Source organism: Meleagris gallopavo, chromosome 21 (assembly GCF_905368555.1).
Source record: "Meleagris gallopavo chromosome 21, MGAL_WU_HG_1.1, whole genome shotgun sequence".
NCBI classification, from domain to species: Eukaryota; Metazoa; Chordata; class Aves; order Galliformes; family Phasianidae; genus Meleagris; species Meleagris gallopavo.
In genome coordinates, this window is record NC_139424.1 from 6,721,014 (window position 1) to 6,738,084 (window position 17,071).

Below are 17,071 nucleotides of genomic sequence, written 5' to 3' on the forward strand. Positions count from 1 at the left end.
ACTAGGTAAGTACAGATTAAACACTGGCATTCTTCCATGATGAGAGCCCGAATGAACTGAGATTTAGGCTTCAAAGAAGATGATTGAAGGCCTGGTGCAGGGAAGACACCAAGCACTTGTCCCCTCTGCACAACAAAGAATTGTAGATGCTCGCTGCCCTCCCTTGGGGGGTGAGCCAAGAGAAACAGTTAAACTACAAAGCAGTTATTACAACACTATATCTGATGACTACCTGAGGTTCTTGGGCAGATCAGAGCCAGTGGGCAGAGGCTGAAGTCAGAGGTACTGTTCTGCAGAATTCATGACAAATATGTAAAACAGGTTTGCAAATGAAAGCACTGGAGTGTAGTCTTGAATTTACTCCATCAAAAACTGGGCAACTATGAAATGTAGTTCACCATTTTTCCTGAAAATTGCAGAGATTTTTTTCCTTCTTCCACACACTCATCTTATGTCTTATCTTGGCATGACTTTGGTCTCCTCTGATAAAGAGCTGTCTTGAAATAAGACAGCTAAACTGGAAGTTTTAAGCCAAGACCTCTTGTGTGACAGATGCTGATGGGCCCTGTTATCTGGGCTCACTGTGTGAAGAATAATGGCTTGTGAAAGGAAGGTTACAAATACGGTCATGAAACAACTCCAGAAGCCTTGTGTTTCGTGTCAAGGATCTTAGAGGTTAGCGGAGGGCTGCAAAAATTTTCCTCTGGGGCTGCTAACTGACAGACCTATGTCATGATTATAACCTGATTTTGATTAATCATGCTGATCTACCATTGGCAGAGGCTTCAAAAGTGCGAGTGATGCATTCTTGTGAAATAGGAGATCAAATCCATAGGAATAAAAAAGCAGCTTACAATTCCCATATGTCCCACTGGCTTCTATACAACCATCTGAGAGAGGGACTTTGCTCCCAGGTAGCTGCCCAACCTGCAAGTTATGCACTGGGAGGTTTTCCTCCATTTCCACAGAGGCAGAGCCTCTTCCAGTTTTGTGACCCTCCACTGGCACTCCAGATGTCCTCCTGAACCATTAAGCAGTGCCCCTTCACAAAGCAATCAGGCAGTTGATTTTGTCTATAGGAACTGTCTAGTGGAGAACAGATGGGGCTGCAGGCAGCTTTGCTAGCCCATGCAGGGTGAGGGGTTCATCATGAGCATTAAGGATGCTTCTTTCATAGGTTTGGTGTGAGATGAGGTGAGGAATCAGTTTAGAAGTAAAACACAGATTTTTCAGCTTGTGTTTAATATTTATAGAGCTTGTTTTGCTTTACAGACAGATCTTTAAAGAGAAGATGGAAAGCTGTTTGTCCTTATTTCTTGTGCCTTTGGTTCAGATTTTCATTGTTTATACCACTCTCAGCAAAATAACTGTTGTGGAAATGCAGTCATTTACAAAATCCAACCTGCTAAGCCTTAAACAGCAGAGACGTGTCCTGCTATGTTTGTTCCTTTGTTGTTGCTATGGCATTACCACACATTTTTCTATGTAGGAAAGGAAATCCCAGGGAGACCAGATAATAAAGGCTTGGATTTCCAGGGCACAGTGTCTGTCTCGCCTCTTGACCTGTTTGACACCCTCTTTCACCAAACCTCCATTCACTGAATCCAGATAAACAGCCAGCCTTCAAAGGAAATGTTCTAAAAGGATTGCTTATGGCTAGGCTTGATGAAATATGCATTGGAAAACATGCATTTGAATCATGTTTGGAGTTCTGCATTTCAAAAATGGTTTTGTTTAACTACCTCAGACTTGTCATTCAAGGAAGTTTCCTTCCATAAGATGCCTGCATTTAAAAGTCAAGTTAACCAAACCCTAACAAATTTCCCAGGAAGCTGTAACAATTCAGACAAGCGTCTGACCTCTGCGTCACAGCAGGTGTATCTGCCTGCTACTGCAAGTTTCCGAGTTGCTGTGTGTTTATACAACACCACCAATTCTCAGCAAGGTGCCTTGAGGTTTCACTGAAATATCATCACTACCCTTTGCTGTCTGGGACAGCCTTGGCTTAGACCCTTCACTTGGTTTATCTTTACAATCTTTACAAAGACTGTTCCTATGTCCTGACCAAAATTTGCTCTGCCTAAAGCCCCCGGTCATTCTAGGTTGCACAGGATCACTGTGCCTTGTTTTATTTTAGAAATAACTACTTCATGATTTTAGCTGAAATTATCCTTTGCTTATTTCTTAAAATTGACGTGTTAATACAAGTTCATAAAATGGTCTAGGACATTAATCCTATGTGATTTTCTATTTGGACTAATGTACAAGGAAGTTATTGCCTCCAGTACCATTGATGCTCAACTTATTTTATTATAGATATGGCTATGAATAAAGCGTTCTTTGTTGAGAACAGGGAATGGGAGAACAAACAGTTCACAACTCACTAAAGAGCTTCACACTCAAAACTGCTCAGATGCACAACAGCGTGGTGTATTTTGGTCTTCAATTCTTGTCTGTCTTGCACTGCTATCATTTTTGTGTAACGTAACCCAAAGGCACTTGCCTAGCAATCCAGGTATAGTAACAGTGCCCTGGTTTTTTTGCTCAGCTTTTAAAGCCATACACTCATATTGCATACAGGATATTGTGGCCATAAGGCATATCCAGCCAGCACAGGTTAATTTGCCACAGGCAACATGCAGCTTGTGGCCTTCCAAATTCTTCAGATAGCACAGGGAAACAAAAGCAGCATTACAGACTTAATGGACTTTTAATGGATTTGATGGATTCTGCATCAGCAGTTTCTAATGGAACATCTAAAGAGGAAAAATTTCCTCCCCATAGAGATTCCTGGGAGAAAGTAAACTGATGGCGTAAAGGCACTTTGTTGCTGTGCAAAAGAACTCAATGACAAGACCTGAAGTCTTTGGAGAAGTCATTCAATTTTCAGGGGTTAGTAACTGAGCCATGTCCGTGCTATAGGCTCGTCACGTACCACAGCACCACAAAACCCCATGAAGCCCTGACCTCCTTGATCAGGGCCGTTTGACTCAGCCCCCTGGGGCCGGTGAGGAGGGATTGCAGATACGGAAGCTGGAAGTCTGCAGCCGTTCTGAGAGGGTGACTGGTGTTAGATGGAGAGTTGTTCTGCAGTGACCAAAAACAAGACAAAGGCTAAATTCTGTTGAATCCAGGCAGCAGCATTAATATTTTCCTTCTGGGTATATATCTATAACTTTGTGATTTCCACAAAATCTTTTCAACTATTGATAAATAAATTGGTTTACAAATCAGAGAGTAAATCACCATTCACCACTTAGCCTATGATTTGCAAGGCGGCTTTCAGGCTTGCTTTTTAATCAGTTTGTCTTGACATTTTGTTTTCCTACTATCATCTGTATCTCAGGAATGGATTGCATAAAAGATTTTAAGTCTAGTTGTTGCAATTCCTTGGATGCTGTTGCCCTTGGAGGTGCTTTCCCCAAGTAGAACATTCAGGTATAAATTTTGTTCTCAGTCATGCTGATACAAAATCAACCATCACCCACTGAGATCAAAAGGGCTTTCCTCAGATTTACAACTGTTACGAGTGTTTAGGAAAACATCGGAGCAATACTTTACACTGAGCATGCAAAGGCACATCACTATCTCCCAGCAGTATACTTAAGGGATGGGGTTAACTCACTTATCCGGTTGCCTAAGCTCAGCAACTGAACCTGGTGCTTCTTGTTGCAAGGGATTATCAAGTGCATTCAGCTGTGGTTGGGCTGCTTTAGCCGCAATATGTCAGCAACACAGCCCTTTGAGCTGGGTGGATTTTGTAACATTCACTTTCCAAGCTTTCAGATGCACTCAGCCATTTTCAAGCAGCTGTGTTGGATATACTAAAACCTCAGCAACTAATTAAAGCAAGTACATTAGTCCCTTTTGATGGCAGGTGTTAGCTTTTTTTTTTTCTCCTTGTGAGAGAGCAGGCTACCACTGATGCAGACCTGCAGCTTTTAAGCCTTTGCTTGCAAAAACTGTCTCCACATGCCAAAAACCTTGCCAGCTATTACTCTCCGTTTCACAGGTTTCTCTGATCTCCCAGCATCTAACTTCACACCTGAGTTTGGAACAGAGAATGTGTGAGAACAAGAGCTTTGTTACTAAGGAGCATTTGGTATGTAATTTTACTATTTTTTTTCCCCCTATACTAAGAAATAGTTTGTTTCTCAGGAAAAAATGTGTGATGTGGCTTGAGGCGGTTGTAGGTGATGTGCAGTGGTCATGCAAAGGAGAGGGAAAGAGCAGTGACTATAATTTTCTGATTGGCATTGACTTATTTGGGTTATGGCTGCCTGGACTTGGGTCACTTGGTCTGGTGCCCAGTTCCTGTACTTGCACAGTGTCTTTTCAAGGCCAAAACCAGTGCCAGAGCAGCAGCAGGATGGGAGAAGCCTCGGCGGGGGACTCTGCCACTTACAAGCCAAACAGGTTCCATTTTTCATCTCAGCACATGGAAATGGTATGGTTAATTTGTATGACATGGTTGTGACAACAGAGAGCTGTGAAGATGACGGATGTCACAAAAGCCCTTATAGGGCAGTTTGTCAAAGATGACTACAAACACAGCACAAGGCAAAATGTGTGTGTGCAAATGAGGCAATTACAACCAGAGGCATGCAGGGCTCATGGCTGCAAAACTACAGCTCTCTTGTTTGAAGATGTACCTCTCAGCTGTGTTTCACAGGGTTTTCCAGGCATGCCTGGCTTTGCATTCAGACCAGGAGGCGGGACCTGCATTGCCCTGACTGATGCTGCAGGCCTTGCACCACTTGGCCAACGCGTTTTGCCAGTGCTCCCCACAACCAGGCACTCCTCCCTGTCTTAATCACAAAGATCCCAAAGACGAATCCTTTCTGGGGGGCAGGAGCCATTCTGCACAAGGCCTTCAAGAACAAATTGTCCTTATTTAGAAAAGCATGTTACTCTAATGGCATACTATGCTAGGCACGATACAGTTTAAATGTTCTTCACTGGTTACAAATGTGACCTTCATTAACTCATCTTTGTGTGCCTAGATCTACAGGAACAGCTCATTGCATTTTCGATTTAATTTAATTTGAATGATAATTTAAAAGTTGTTTGATGCAAATGCGACCATCTGCATCCCTGCAGCTGACACAGTTTTTAAAAATGAGTTTGTTGGTAGGGTGAGGGGGAGTTTTTAATAAAGGATGAGAGCCAGGGGCCATGCAGGCACTGGAGCCCCCCAGGAGCAAGCTGTGAGTGCTGGGGGTGTGAAGCCAGTGAGAGAAGCTGATTCAGGTTTCCAGGGCTATGCTATAGGTACGGAGATATGACTGCAAGTCATCCTGCAGTCCCAACTACTGAGTTTGTCCTAAAGTGGAATGATAAAAATGGTATCTGTATCTAAATTAAGCTCTTAAAAAGGAGCCAATGGAGCCCTCTTGCCTCCAATGCTTCCTTGCTGGCAGAGTTACTCACACAGGTTGGTTGGGCAGCTCCTCATGTGGGACAGGAGCACTACTACCCTGCACCCCAGGAGCCATGCTTAGAGAGCAGCACCCCATATGGGTCCACCAAAGCCTACAGGAACTCCACTGAAAGGGCCAGTAAAGGGGAGGGAGCTGTGAAGGAATTCAAATGAATTGCTTTCTGTCCTGTATTCTGTATTTCAAGCTGTGCCCTTTTCTGGGGTGAGGGGGGGGATTTGGCACCTGTTTGCAACAGCCACTAAGCTAGTGCTCATGGGAATGTCATTGAAAGCTCTTAAGTACATTTGCATGCATCATCTCCCTTGCCACTGTGAATATGAATGAAGGAAATGAGAAAAATGACCCTTTCTAATAAGGAATGGTCAGCATAGCACCGTCTGTGGCTCAGGAGATATGGGATTAATTCCAAGTACAGCCCTGTGCTCCTGAGAGGCTAAATTCTCTCTTCTGCAACATTACCACTCCTGCAAGAGCTGACCATGCCCACTTCTGCTCTGTTTTAGGGGTAGCATTGTGTGCTGCTGTCTTCTCAAAAGCAAAAAAGGTGCAATGCTTCAGATTGTGGAGCTGTAAGTGGGGTCTATGCCAAAGCTCCATCAAGGAAGGCACGGGTCCCTTATTAAAAAGAGCACGCATGATACGAACAGTAGCTTATTGCCTTAAACCTGGGTATTGGATGAAATATGGCTAGGAAAATAACACATCAGCTTTCTGTGGCAAAGGCTTAACTACTGATGCATTTATGCAGCATTTTTCTTGCCTTTCATTTAAAACCACGTTTTCTGCCATTTCTCTTGTGCTCGCTAAACTGGGACATGAGAAATCACAGCATTTTTGACAGCAAGAGCAATTGCCAAGAGCTCCTCATACAGCTCCGTTTTCTTGTTGCATTCTGTTTCAGGTCCCTCTGGGCTGTGTTAGAAATCATTTGGGAACAACAGAGCTTGGATACGCCCGTCTGGCTGTGTTTCAGGTAGAAAGGTGCACAAATGACTGTTAAAATTTGTCCCACTTAAAGTTCACTTTACAAGCAGTCTGTCAATGCCACTGGCTCTCAAACTGGCAGGAAAAAACTGGAGCAACACGATTGTTTCATTTGGAATGGATGGCTCTTACTCTGCAAATTATACTTGAACTATACTTAGGAGAATTAAAAAAAAAAATGTTATCTAAGTCAGTTTTTGGAAAGAAGTAAGGGATGCCTCTTTTTTTTTTTTTTTTTTGTGAGAGATCAGACTGCGTGAATGAGGCACAAAAGTGACTACTAAGGTGTTTGGGAGCAGAGGCTATGAACTGTGACTGGAGGGCTGATTTCTGATCCTTTTTCTCTGTGTCAGTGTTGCTTCTCACTGAACCCATAAGAGAAACACTTAACAGAAAAAGGAGAGAAAAAGAGAGCCTGCTACCTCCTGTCAAGATTTGGAAGAAGGCTCACATCTACCTATTATAAAAAAGTACTTTTAGCTTTCAAGTTCATATTATGGATCCAAACAACATATGCTAGAACTGAACACAGTCTTGCTGGGAGGAGATTTGCCAAATCCAAGGCTGCTTTAGCAATAAATAATAAACCTAATTAGGCTCCTTCCCTATAGAGCATCCAGTTTTGCAGTAGTGATACAACAAGACATTGGCACCTCACGTAATAGATATTGAGAACGGCACTGAAGTGTAAAAACAAAAAAACACCACAAAACAAAAGCAAAATAACCCCATGCTCTTCTTGAGAACAGCCGGTTGTAGGCAGTTACGTTATTTGTGGTTCTGTTTCCCTGCTATTGTATTAAACAGCAGCTGGTCTGATCATGGCGCATTGCTATGCAGGACAGGGAAGGCAGCTATTTCATATGAATACTGATTGCAATGTGAGAAAACTATGGATGCCTTATTTTTCTCACAATCCTTAGTTTCCTGGTATCAAACATCTCTTTGATAGAAACCTTATAGTTTGGCTTTCAAGAGGCAAAATCACTTTAACTAGTGTGTTAGAAGGACTGCAGATTTCATCCGTCACTGCAAATCCTTCTGTGCTTTCTCTACCAACACACAAACATCAAATGGTGGAGCTGTTCCAAGGCTGTCAGCTCACATAGCTTTTCTGGCCTGGAAGATGCTCAAAATGGGGAGTCTCAGTGAGAAACAGATGAGAGGACTCACGTTTCACCACCTTCACTCTTGCTGTGAAAACTTCCATGTGCATTGCCCCTTGCTGGTAGTTCTGTTGAAAGAATGAGAACTCATCTATCTTTTTCCCTTTCCAATCTCCAAGCTTTGGCTCTTCCCTCTGCACAAACCTTGAAACTAGTCAGAGGAAATGAATGGTGCTTTTCCATTCACAGATCTGCCAAACCCGACCTGCAGCTTAGTCCTGTGAGCAGCAGTTTTTGCACTGCTGGGGTAGGAACCCCCAACAGCTTTGTAGCTGAGCCCTTTCCCCCTTTGTGTCCTCATAAATTAAACATAACGGCTGTCTCCTGCTCCTGCAGACAGCTATATTCTAATAAATCATGTAAATAGAGTCTCGGAGACTCACTGCCCTTTATTTCAATCTAGCCCCTTAACTCAGATGTTAATTGGATTTGAGATATTTCACCACATGTTCCCTAAGCAGGATTCTGGAAGGTCCTCTCCAGAGCAATAACCTACAGCATGGCCCTCTTTGTTTTGCTCCTCTCCTGTCTCGAGGAAGAGAGCAGTGAGGCAGCACAGCCAAGCTGAAGACTGATTTCTTCTCTTGCAGCTCTCCTGGGATGCCTTTTTGGGCCACTGGTGCTTTGGTGCCATTTTTGGGCTGTTTTTTGCAGCAGGGCTGTTCCTGCCTCCAGTCCCAAAGCAGTGGTTCCCAAGGAGCCTGGCAACATGTAACCCCTTTGGAGCAATTACACCAGGCTGCTGGGGCTGCTCTAACTGCTGAGTGCTTCAAGCTAACAGTGACCCTGTTTTTTCAGAAAGATATTAGAAAGTTCTGGTGGTTTAATTAGTAGTACCACTTTTCAGCTGAGAATTTTGGAGACGTGGGATGTACAGTCAAAAAGGCGTTTGAAGTTTCTTTCTCTGGGGCAAAACGCCACATCTTCTGTAATTTCTCTTGTCTTCAAGTCTTGTCTAGAAGTCTGCCATCTCTGGCCATGTCCTGTCAAGTGGGTGGCTTTGGCTGGGATGCACAGCTCCCATCCTGCAGCTCGCTGTGCACAGACAGCACCAAGCACAGGGCAGTGCCTGTAGCTGCCCCATGCCCCCACATCTCACACCAGCCAGGCTGTGGCAGCTTGGCTGCTGCTCTTCATGTTTGCAACCTGCCCTCAACCAGTATCTAGGAGCAACAGCAACTTAATTAGCTTTAGCAATTAGTGCTGCTTAACTGAAGCTGCTGCAGAGCAAAGGCACTTTTTTAGACTGTAGAAGCAGCAATTAGTGTTTCTTTAAAGTAATGAGCCTAGCTAGACTTCTGAGCCTGCCTGAGTCTGTTCATCTGATTTGGAGATCCATCAATAACTCAAGGGGAATCAAGAGAGATGCATTGGGCTTTTCACCACCATGACTGAAAAAGCCAACTGGGAAGCTATGGGAAGATTTTGTTTGTTTGTTTTTGTTTTGTCTTTTCTGGGCTGGTTAATGGTCGTGGACATCTTGGTTCATGGGAGGCACTGCTGGAAAGCACTGACTGGAGAAAAAAACAGATGGGTGCAATTGGCTCCGTATGATTGGAACTGGGGCTTCTCTGGGAGGCAGAGGTGGCTGAGGGAGGCTCTTCCAGCCCTGGCTTTCAAATCTCATGGTAAAGAAAATATAAGCAATGTCTGGGCTTATTTGTGAACATCCTTTTCATTAGTTTTCTGAAGGAGACTATCTGCATTTCCGTTTCAGTTCTCATTCCTTTTTGAAAAATAATGTGTGCACTGGGAAACAGGCTCTTTTTTTTTTTTTCCTTCCCCCTCAAAGCCTTGCCTGCAGCTGTGGCCTGCTGTTTTGTTCACCTGAAAACTGAGGTCAGTTCTGCTGGGAAGGGCAGGAGCTAACACTGCTTAGCTGAGCAGCAGTGCTCAGAGTCACTGCTGTGCCACTGCTGGGCACCAAGGAGCTTGGATGGCACAGATATATTATTTGCACTAAGATGCATACGCAGTGCACGATGCCAGGTTTCAAGACCCATTAGCTATAATATGGTGATTCACATCTTGTCAAAACATCTTTTGGATGCTTTCATTATTTTGCATCTGTGAGATGAGTCAGTGACCTTAAACAATTTGTTAAAGTTGTTCCTGCTCGTGCAGTCTTATTTTTTTAATTGATGGCTGCTCTTCCCTATCTTCTTGCTTGAAGCAGCCAAAACATGAGAAACAGAATACAATTTACGGTGATTTTCAAGATGAAAATCATAATGCAGCAGTTTCTGGGGCTTTTCCTGATGAAGTTTTTACTGTCCCACAGGCTTTAAAATGGTATATGTGCCACATAACCTTACCTTGTGAAAAACACTCTGTCCTTTGGCTTACTGATAGACTTAAAACTAGACTGGACAAATGAAAAAAAACTGCTGCAAAACGTAATGTTTCCTGAGAGGTGGATGAGATATATTTTTATAAGTATTTCTGGTTTTGAAGGTCTAGGATAAACACTTACAATGTACATCCCTCCCCATTACAATTCTCACATATTAAGCTCTTTCTAACAAACCAAACAGTATTTAGTGGTTTTGCTAGGAAATATCATTACAGAATCAGCATAATGTATCTCTTCTGACTTCTCTTTGCCATAACACAAAAATAAAACGTTCTGCTCTGAAGCTTCCTTGTATTTTAAGGGTCAGTTCAGCAGGTTGTAAGGAAAGGAGACGAAAAAGTTCTGTGCTTTACTATAACCAGTAAATTCCTGTAACTTGGAGGCTTACTTAAGAGAAATGGGCGCAGAGCCATGCTTCCAGCAGCCTTCTGCTAAAGAAATGGATGCAAGTCAGAAACTTTCTAAATAGCAGTCATACTGGGAAAGCATTCTGTTTGCAGCCAGTAACCAAGAAGGGCTTTGGTGCCTCTCTTCTGATTCAGTGCTTCTGGGGTTCAAATAAGCCATCCTCTGTGTAATGCACTTAGCATTCCATAAGGACTTTCTCAAAAGAGCATATTTCTGGATATGTCATAGAACTAGGAATGCTTTTCTGCATACAAAAACTTAAGGAAGTGTGCTCCCCTGTTCACTGCTTAATTGCACAAGAGACTTTTATTTGTGGCTCTACATCAGATTTGGGATTTTCAAGGGGGAAGAATAAGCCAAAGGCATCTCCTCTAGCTCACATGAAGTTTCTGCCACTGAGCTGAGCAGAAGGAGCTTGGCAATGGACACCCATTTTCCATCAGAAGCAGGATCCCTCCCTGGGACGTTTATGTTCAACACTCACTAAAACTCTTTGACCTCAGCACTGGTCACCATCGGCAGTGTTTGTCACAGCTCATTACACAGCAGGCATGTGGAAGCCCAGTGACCTTTCCCAGGAGGACAGACAGAAAAGCAATGACACAAAAGAGGAGGGAAAAAGTTGTATCCTTTAGAAGAGAAATAATTGAATGTTATCAGGATGGAAAACACTGGGCTGACAATAGGCAGAGACAAAGATTTTCCTTTTAGAGTGTTGGTTTGGTACACATGGGGTTTGGACAAATATCCGGGTTCAGTTCCCCTTCCTGACCTCACTTCACTACTGTGGAACTTCAGTCAGGATGGGGAATGACTCCCAGGTCCCAGTGGTGTTAGGGCAGGGGACACCCTGGCACCTTTGTGTGGCACTGGAGCAAGGATCAGAAGTGGGAAAACTAAGGCCATGTTATGTGGCTTCCTTCTGCCAGGCAGAAACAGCAAGAGCCCTAAATGTGAGATTTCTGTACCTATTTAAGGATTTGAGTCAAATTTTCAGTCTTTCTCCTCAAAACTGCCCAGCTTCCATAGTGGAGGAACAGAGCCTGAAGGTCCTCCCAGCTGTGCCTCCAGAGTTTCTTCTTCAAATAGGTGCAGGTTTCCAACCATCTTTTTCCACCCTTCATTTCTCTTCCAGTTTTTATTTAATCTGACTTCTCCAGTCTCCTGAGACAAACTGATTAATTCTTTTCCCCTTCACAGTCCCCTGAGTCCCTTGTTCAATCTTTCCTGCCTCAGTGAGATCTTAATAAATGCTGTCTGTGGCTGGAAGTGAGATTGGGTCTCGGAACTCTAATTAATTCTTTACTTCCTCCATTGCTTCAGTGTGCTGTTTGCAGCCATCAGCCCGTGCAGAAGCAGAGGTGTGCAGACTGCCTCCAACTTTTGCTGCTGATTAATATGTTATGTCCACTCCTCTTCCTCCTTCCTCTCTTACAGTTCTTGGTTTGCCTTGTAGCCATTTCGTTCTTGGCTAATGAAAACACTGATGGGCTTCCAGTGAAAATGTAATCCCAGGAACAATAATTGCCAATGTTCTCTTTGTTCATGCTCTGTTTCTTGAAGATAGCAGTGGATTTCAATTAATGTAGGTATAACTGTTGAATGTGGGAGTTGCTGGCCATGGGAGCTTCCTCTGGCAGGGCAGCAAGCCCAGCGTTGGCCATGCTTAATACCAAAGCAAGTGTCTGGCCCTCCTGCCCCAAACCTGCTCAGGATTTCAGCAGTGAACTGGAAAGCTGCATTCAGTAAGCCAGCAAGGGAGTGAATGCAAATTTCCTTCTCTCTTTTTGGTGAGATTTATGCCACCTCCACACGCACAGCCTCCTGGCAGCAATAAATCACAGAGGGGGAGGGAAAGCAGCGAGGAAACAGTTACCATGCAGTTTCTGTGTGAGGGGCAGGGAGATGGGATGTGTGGAACCAGCCAGCTGCTCCCAGGCACGTAGCCCCCATCTCGCAGATCTGGTCCAGTGCGTGCTCCTTCTCCTTCCAAACAACCACCCCAGAGACCACCTCTCTGAGCCAGGGAGACAGAGAAGGGATTTGCTTTTTAGTCATCCACCTTCCTTTCCCTCTGTGCGAGCGCCGCGTGTGTGCCAAGACATTGGAGGCTGGGACAGAGCTTGGCAGACGGGTTTATTAGAGATGATGAGCACTTTGTCTGCTCTGTGCCAAAGTCCTCTCCAGCGTGTGATGAGCTGGGCACCCCCCAGGCTGAGGCTGCATCTCAGACCTACAGCTAGTGCATCAAAAATCATCTCATCCACTGGGACTCGCAAAAAAAAAACCTGGAAGATGGGGGTCCTGGTTCTGCCCAGGCCATAGCAGAGCACAGCCCTGGTGCGAGTGGAAAGATGGGAATGCTGCTTTGCCCTGGTGATGGACATTAACCCAGGTCTGCATATCCCTTATTTCTGTGCTGTCTGACAGAGTTGTCTGGGTTCAGCCTGGGGAAAGCTGAAGAGCCACAAGGAGCAGAAAGGGTGTGAAACAAAATAAGTAAATGCACTTGAAGAGTTGCTCTCACTTGGGACTGGAAAAGCTCCAGAGACACCTCTCTTTGGGCTCAGTCAGTATTGCTTTCAGGTGTCTTAGCCTCTGCTCTGCAAAGTGGAAATAGAGGTGGGCAAGGCCATGGATGCACTCAAAGCAAGGCAGATTCTGCAGGAAAGCTTCTGGTACCCATACAAACCCTGCAAGGCACTAGTTCAGTGCTCTGCTCTATTTTGTAGCTGCCTGGCAAAAAATGCCTAGCTCTTGCCATTCTGTGGTAGTCTCAGCCACCTCCCAGCCTTACCTTGCAGCCCCCTGCTCCTGGGACTGGTGGGGCAGCTGTCAGGACTGGAAATACAGGAGATGCTGAGTTCCCTTCACACTGGCCACAAGCAGCAAGAGTAAGAAGACACAAAGGGGACAAGGTCTATCCATCGCATTGTGCTGAGCTCAGCACGCTCTGCTGCCCCTCTGCCGCTGCTGCTGGGACTGAGGAAGCAAGTCCTGCTCTGCAGGGTCTGGGTTCAACCTCGAGAAAGGCATTTGGCTGCTGTCTGTAAGCACCTGACCGTGGCTTAATCTACTTTCAGAGCAAAGCTCTGATAGGCCCCCAGCAGAACTAGGACAGCTAAAAATACTCAATGCCTGAAGAAAATAGTCATTTGGGTAGGACCGAACCCAAGTGATTTATCTCCAATCAAAAGGTGCAAAAGGGCCAAAAGATGGTCTCATCAGGTCAAGCATCAGAAAAGGAACAAAGACACGAGCCAGTCAAGGGCTAAAAAAAAGCAGCGAGATCACAGCAAGAGCAGCAGAGCCTGCACTAGCGAAGCTGAGAGGTGTGTGCCCATTTCCTCACCATATGCTGACTTTACCTTTACTGTCAGTCTAAATTCTGCCAGTTATTAAATTATAACTTGCAGCAGGAATGCAGTTAGATGTGATCCAAATGGTGTCACAACAATTATGGTAATTATCTGAAAACAAGCCAATTACTTCCCTCCTTCGTGCCGGTTGGTACCAAGATAGCAGCTGTTCGAAGCAAATTTGTTATCGCATTACTGTACATTTGTTAAAGGTTGAGGCTATAGATTTTAGTCTTCTTTTATGCTATAAAGTCACAGAGAGTATAACTTACTAGGATTATTTTTTTAAATGTCATGGAGAGAGAAATTTCTTTTGTATGCCAAGAGAACTGATGGGAAAGTGATTTACTAGTGGCTCCTAGCTGGAAATGTATACTTTGCAATCAGCATACAACTGAGCTATAAATTAACCTGTGTCAGTTTGTTACCTCTGCCTATGTAAAATGAGCCCATAAGTTTTCATGGGATCTCTTACACTTCTTCAGTTTTGGCATTTGGGGCCACTCAGCACATGGGGAGGTGTCTCACAGGGTCAGACCCTCGACTGGATTTGCTTTCAGCAGCTGCTTTGACTCGTCAGGTGTTCGGACTCATTGGATCACGTGAGAAGCTGCAATGTTCTCTTATGGGGAGTGCATGCCAAGGATGCTCAGCCTCACCACAGTGCTGGGACCAGCAGCTCTGCCTCCTGGCACAGCAGATCTTGGAATCTTTGGCTTTGGTGTCTGCAAAACACTCCTTTCAATAAATGTCAAGGGCAGATTAAAGAAAATTAAGCAGCGGAAAGAAAAGATACTACCACCTTTTGGCTGGAAGAGTATTTTCATGACAACTGAATGAATCATCTGTAAAAAATGTGTTTCTCACTCCGTGCTTCAGGTACATGCCAGTAGGACCTGTTTATATCTGCAGACTTAATGTACGCCTTCATGCACCCAAAATTCCCTGTAGCTCATGTGCAGCTATGCAGCCAAAGCACAAGGTAGAGCTTGGTTCCTGGGAGAAGGTCATGGCACAGGCCTGCTGCTTTGCTTGAGATAATTAACACTGTTTGCAGATGACCTTCACAGCAAGCCTAAAGGCTGACAGATTTGGGCTACACTGGAGCAACAGAGAAGCGCGTTCCAGAGTGCTCTTCCTGAAGCCATCCTGTCTGCTCACCCAGCTGCCAGTCCCAGGAGCTGCAGCTGAGTATTGTGGTACCCACCCACTGCAGCAGGGGAATTCCCTGTGTCCTGTAGGAGGGGGTTGGGCAGAGCCAGGCTCCAGCACACCCCTGGACATCGCTGGGACCTTCATGCTGTGCTTAACTGACATCATCTGCTCTCTATTTTCCTTTCCCAGAATGTCCCCTCTGTTGTGAGAGAGACGTGCCAAGACTTCTTTCTATACTTGGGGTCATTCCTGTTAATTTGGCAACATGTGAAATACAGCCTCACACAAGAGAATGTAGGTATGTTATTCCTTATCACTTGCTGCTTGATTCTAAAACCTTATCATTTGCCATTTACTTATTGCCTTTGTCCTTCTGCTTCACATGAAGCCAATCCCATATGTGTTACCCGTTAAAACTGCCCTGTTCAGATTTCTCCCTGTTAAGCAGCAATGAGACCTTCAGCCCCAAGGACTACATTTGAGAGAGTGTTAAAAAAATAATCCTGGCCGTCTCCTGTCCAATTGCAGCATTAGCTGTGAGCGTGTAAACAGGTTCCTGCTTATCAGTCCTGCTGCTATCTTCTGCACACAAACTGCTCAGCCCACGAAATCCAATTTCCAAGCGGATAGAGGAGGGAAGTGTTTGCAGAAACATGGCAGTACAGATCTCCAAAGCCACGGCCCTCGTTATGCTGATGTTGAAGGGAGAAATGCTGCTTGATGCCTCCTGGCACACAAGGGTGACATTTACTGTTCTGACTTTGGTCAGAGTCAGCTCAAATTTGTCATAGAATCATTTCCTCATTGTTTTCTTCACAATCATCACCTTCTGTATCCCCCAACCAGCCTGGAAACAACTTAGAAATGACAGTCACACGGGCAGGAGATGCAGGAACACAGGCTGCTTCTCCTACGGGCACCCAACACAGGACACAGAGTGAGAGGACGAGCTCTCACATTCAAGACTGAGGTATTTTGCACCAGGATCTGTTGGTGGACGGATGCTGCAGCTCTGTCCAGGAGGAGCTGAGCCCCCTGGCACTTGAGAGGAAGGAATGCAGCACCGGGAGCACTGCGGCTGGACTCCCTGACCCAGCAGTGGGAGGAATGCAGGCACCACCACCCAGCACCAGCAGGGCAGCGAGATGCAAAAGGCATGAGCTCTTTGTTCATTTCCAAATTGAGTGATCAGGCAGCAGGCAGTCTGACTCCGCTCCAGCGCTCCTGTGAAGGGCTGTTTGTTGCCCAGAAGTTCACCGCATCACTAAAAATGCAAACTGTAAGCTGATTAGCTATTCATAGTCTTTCTTGATTAGCTCACCATTAATATTTCAATGTCAGAACTGGATGCACAGTGCCTCCCAGCTCTCTTCCTTCCTGCTTAATTAATTTTGACCACCGCCAACAATGGTTTCCGACAGATAGCAGAAATTAAAGTGGGCTGTTCCGTGACTTTGCTTGCTGTAAACAGCTATTTGCAATTCCTATTCATACATCACCCACCTGCAACAAAGAGATCACGGCAGCAGAAAATGAGTCTTCCTCAATAAGGACTACAGAGCTCCAAAAGAACATTTGCTTATTTGATAAAAATAATCAAAAAGACAATGAGATAGATGAAACTCAGCAACAAGGTTTGCATCTCACCTAGCAGTCAGCTGGCTGTTATGCCATTTAAAAAAAGAATAAGGAAGAGAGAGAATGGTTAATTTCTCTCTAAACAGAAAGGGTCTTTGATTTCGGGGAGCTCATAAAAGCTGTGGTTTGCCCCAGCTGTGGGGGGATGCATGATTGCTGCAACCCCAGCAGTGGAATGAGGAGGTTGCCTCATAAAATGCACAGCACACACAGCTGATAACACAACAAGCTGCTGATAGTTGGTCTGATTTTACTGTCTTGCTCAAAATGTGTCTACCTAGGACCACAGCAGCACTCAGACTGAGTTTACAGAAACAGAGTTTTTGCCTCTTTGCTGCTACGTGAGCTGTATATCACTGCTGCAAAATGAGCCCTTCTGCTCAAGACTCACTCCACATCTCCATCCATTGCTGCAAACCATCCTGCCCCATCCTCCAACCTCTCTCTTCACGTGGAATGCACCATGACAGCGGCCCAAGGCAAGCGGAAAGGCAGGAGCAGCACAGTGCAGCCATGCTCGGCTCCATCCGCTCCACACAGCAGTAACTCAGGCTGTTAAATGCCTGG

At 44.9% G+C, this 17,071-nt stretch overlaps 2 protein-coding genes across 4 annotated transcripts in view; one reads left to right on the top strand and one right to left on the bottom strand.

Annotated features, from left to right (window-relative positions):
• LOC146543032 (LHFPL tetraspan subfamily member 7 protein-like) overlaps window positions 1-17,071 on the bottom strand; it is a 55,804-nt gene that overhangs the window by 20,559 nt on the left and 18,174 nt on the right. The gene's annotated exons all lie outside the window — the stretch shown is intronic.
• LOC109370682 (uncharacterized) overlaps window positions 1-17,071 on the top strand; it is a 54,636-nt gene that overhangs the window by 16,354 nt on the left and 21,211 nt on the right. For both annotated transcript variants that reach the window (XM_085240831.1, XM_085240832.1), the window contains exons 3-5: window positions 4,013-4,102; window positions 6,343-6,414; window positions 15,056-15,164. In XM_085240831.1, the coding sequence (XP_085096957.1) occupies window positions 4,013-4,102; window positions 6,343-6,414; window positions 15,056-15,164 (271 nt within the window). The remainder of the gene's footprint in view (window positions 1-4,012; window positions 4,103-6,342; window positions 6,415-15,055; window positions 15,165-17,071) is intronic.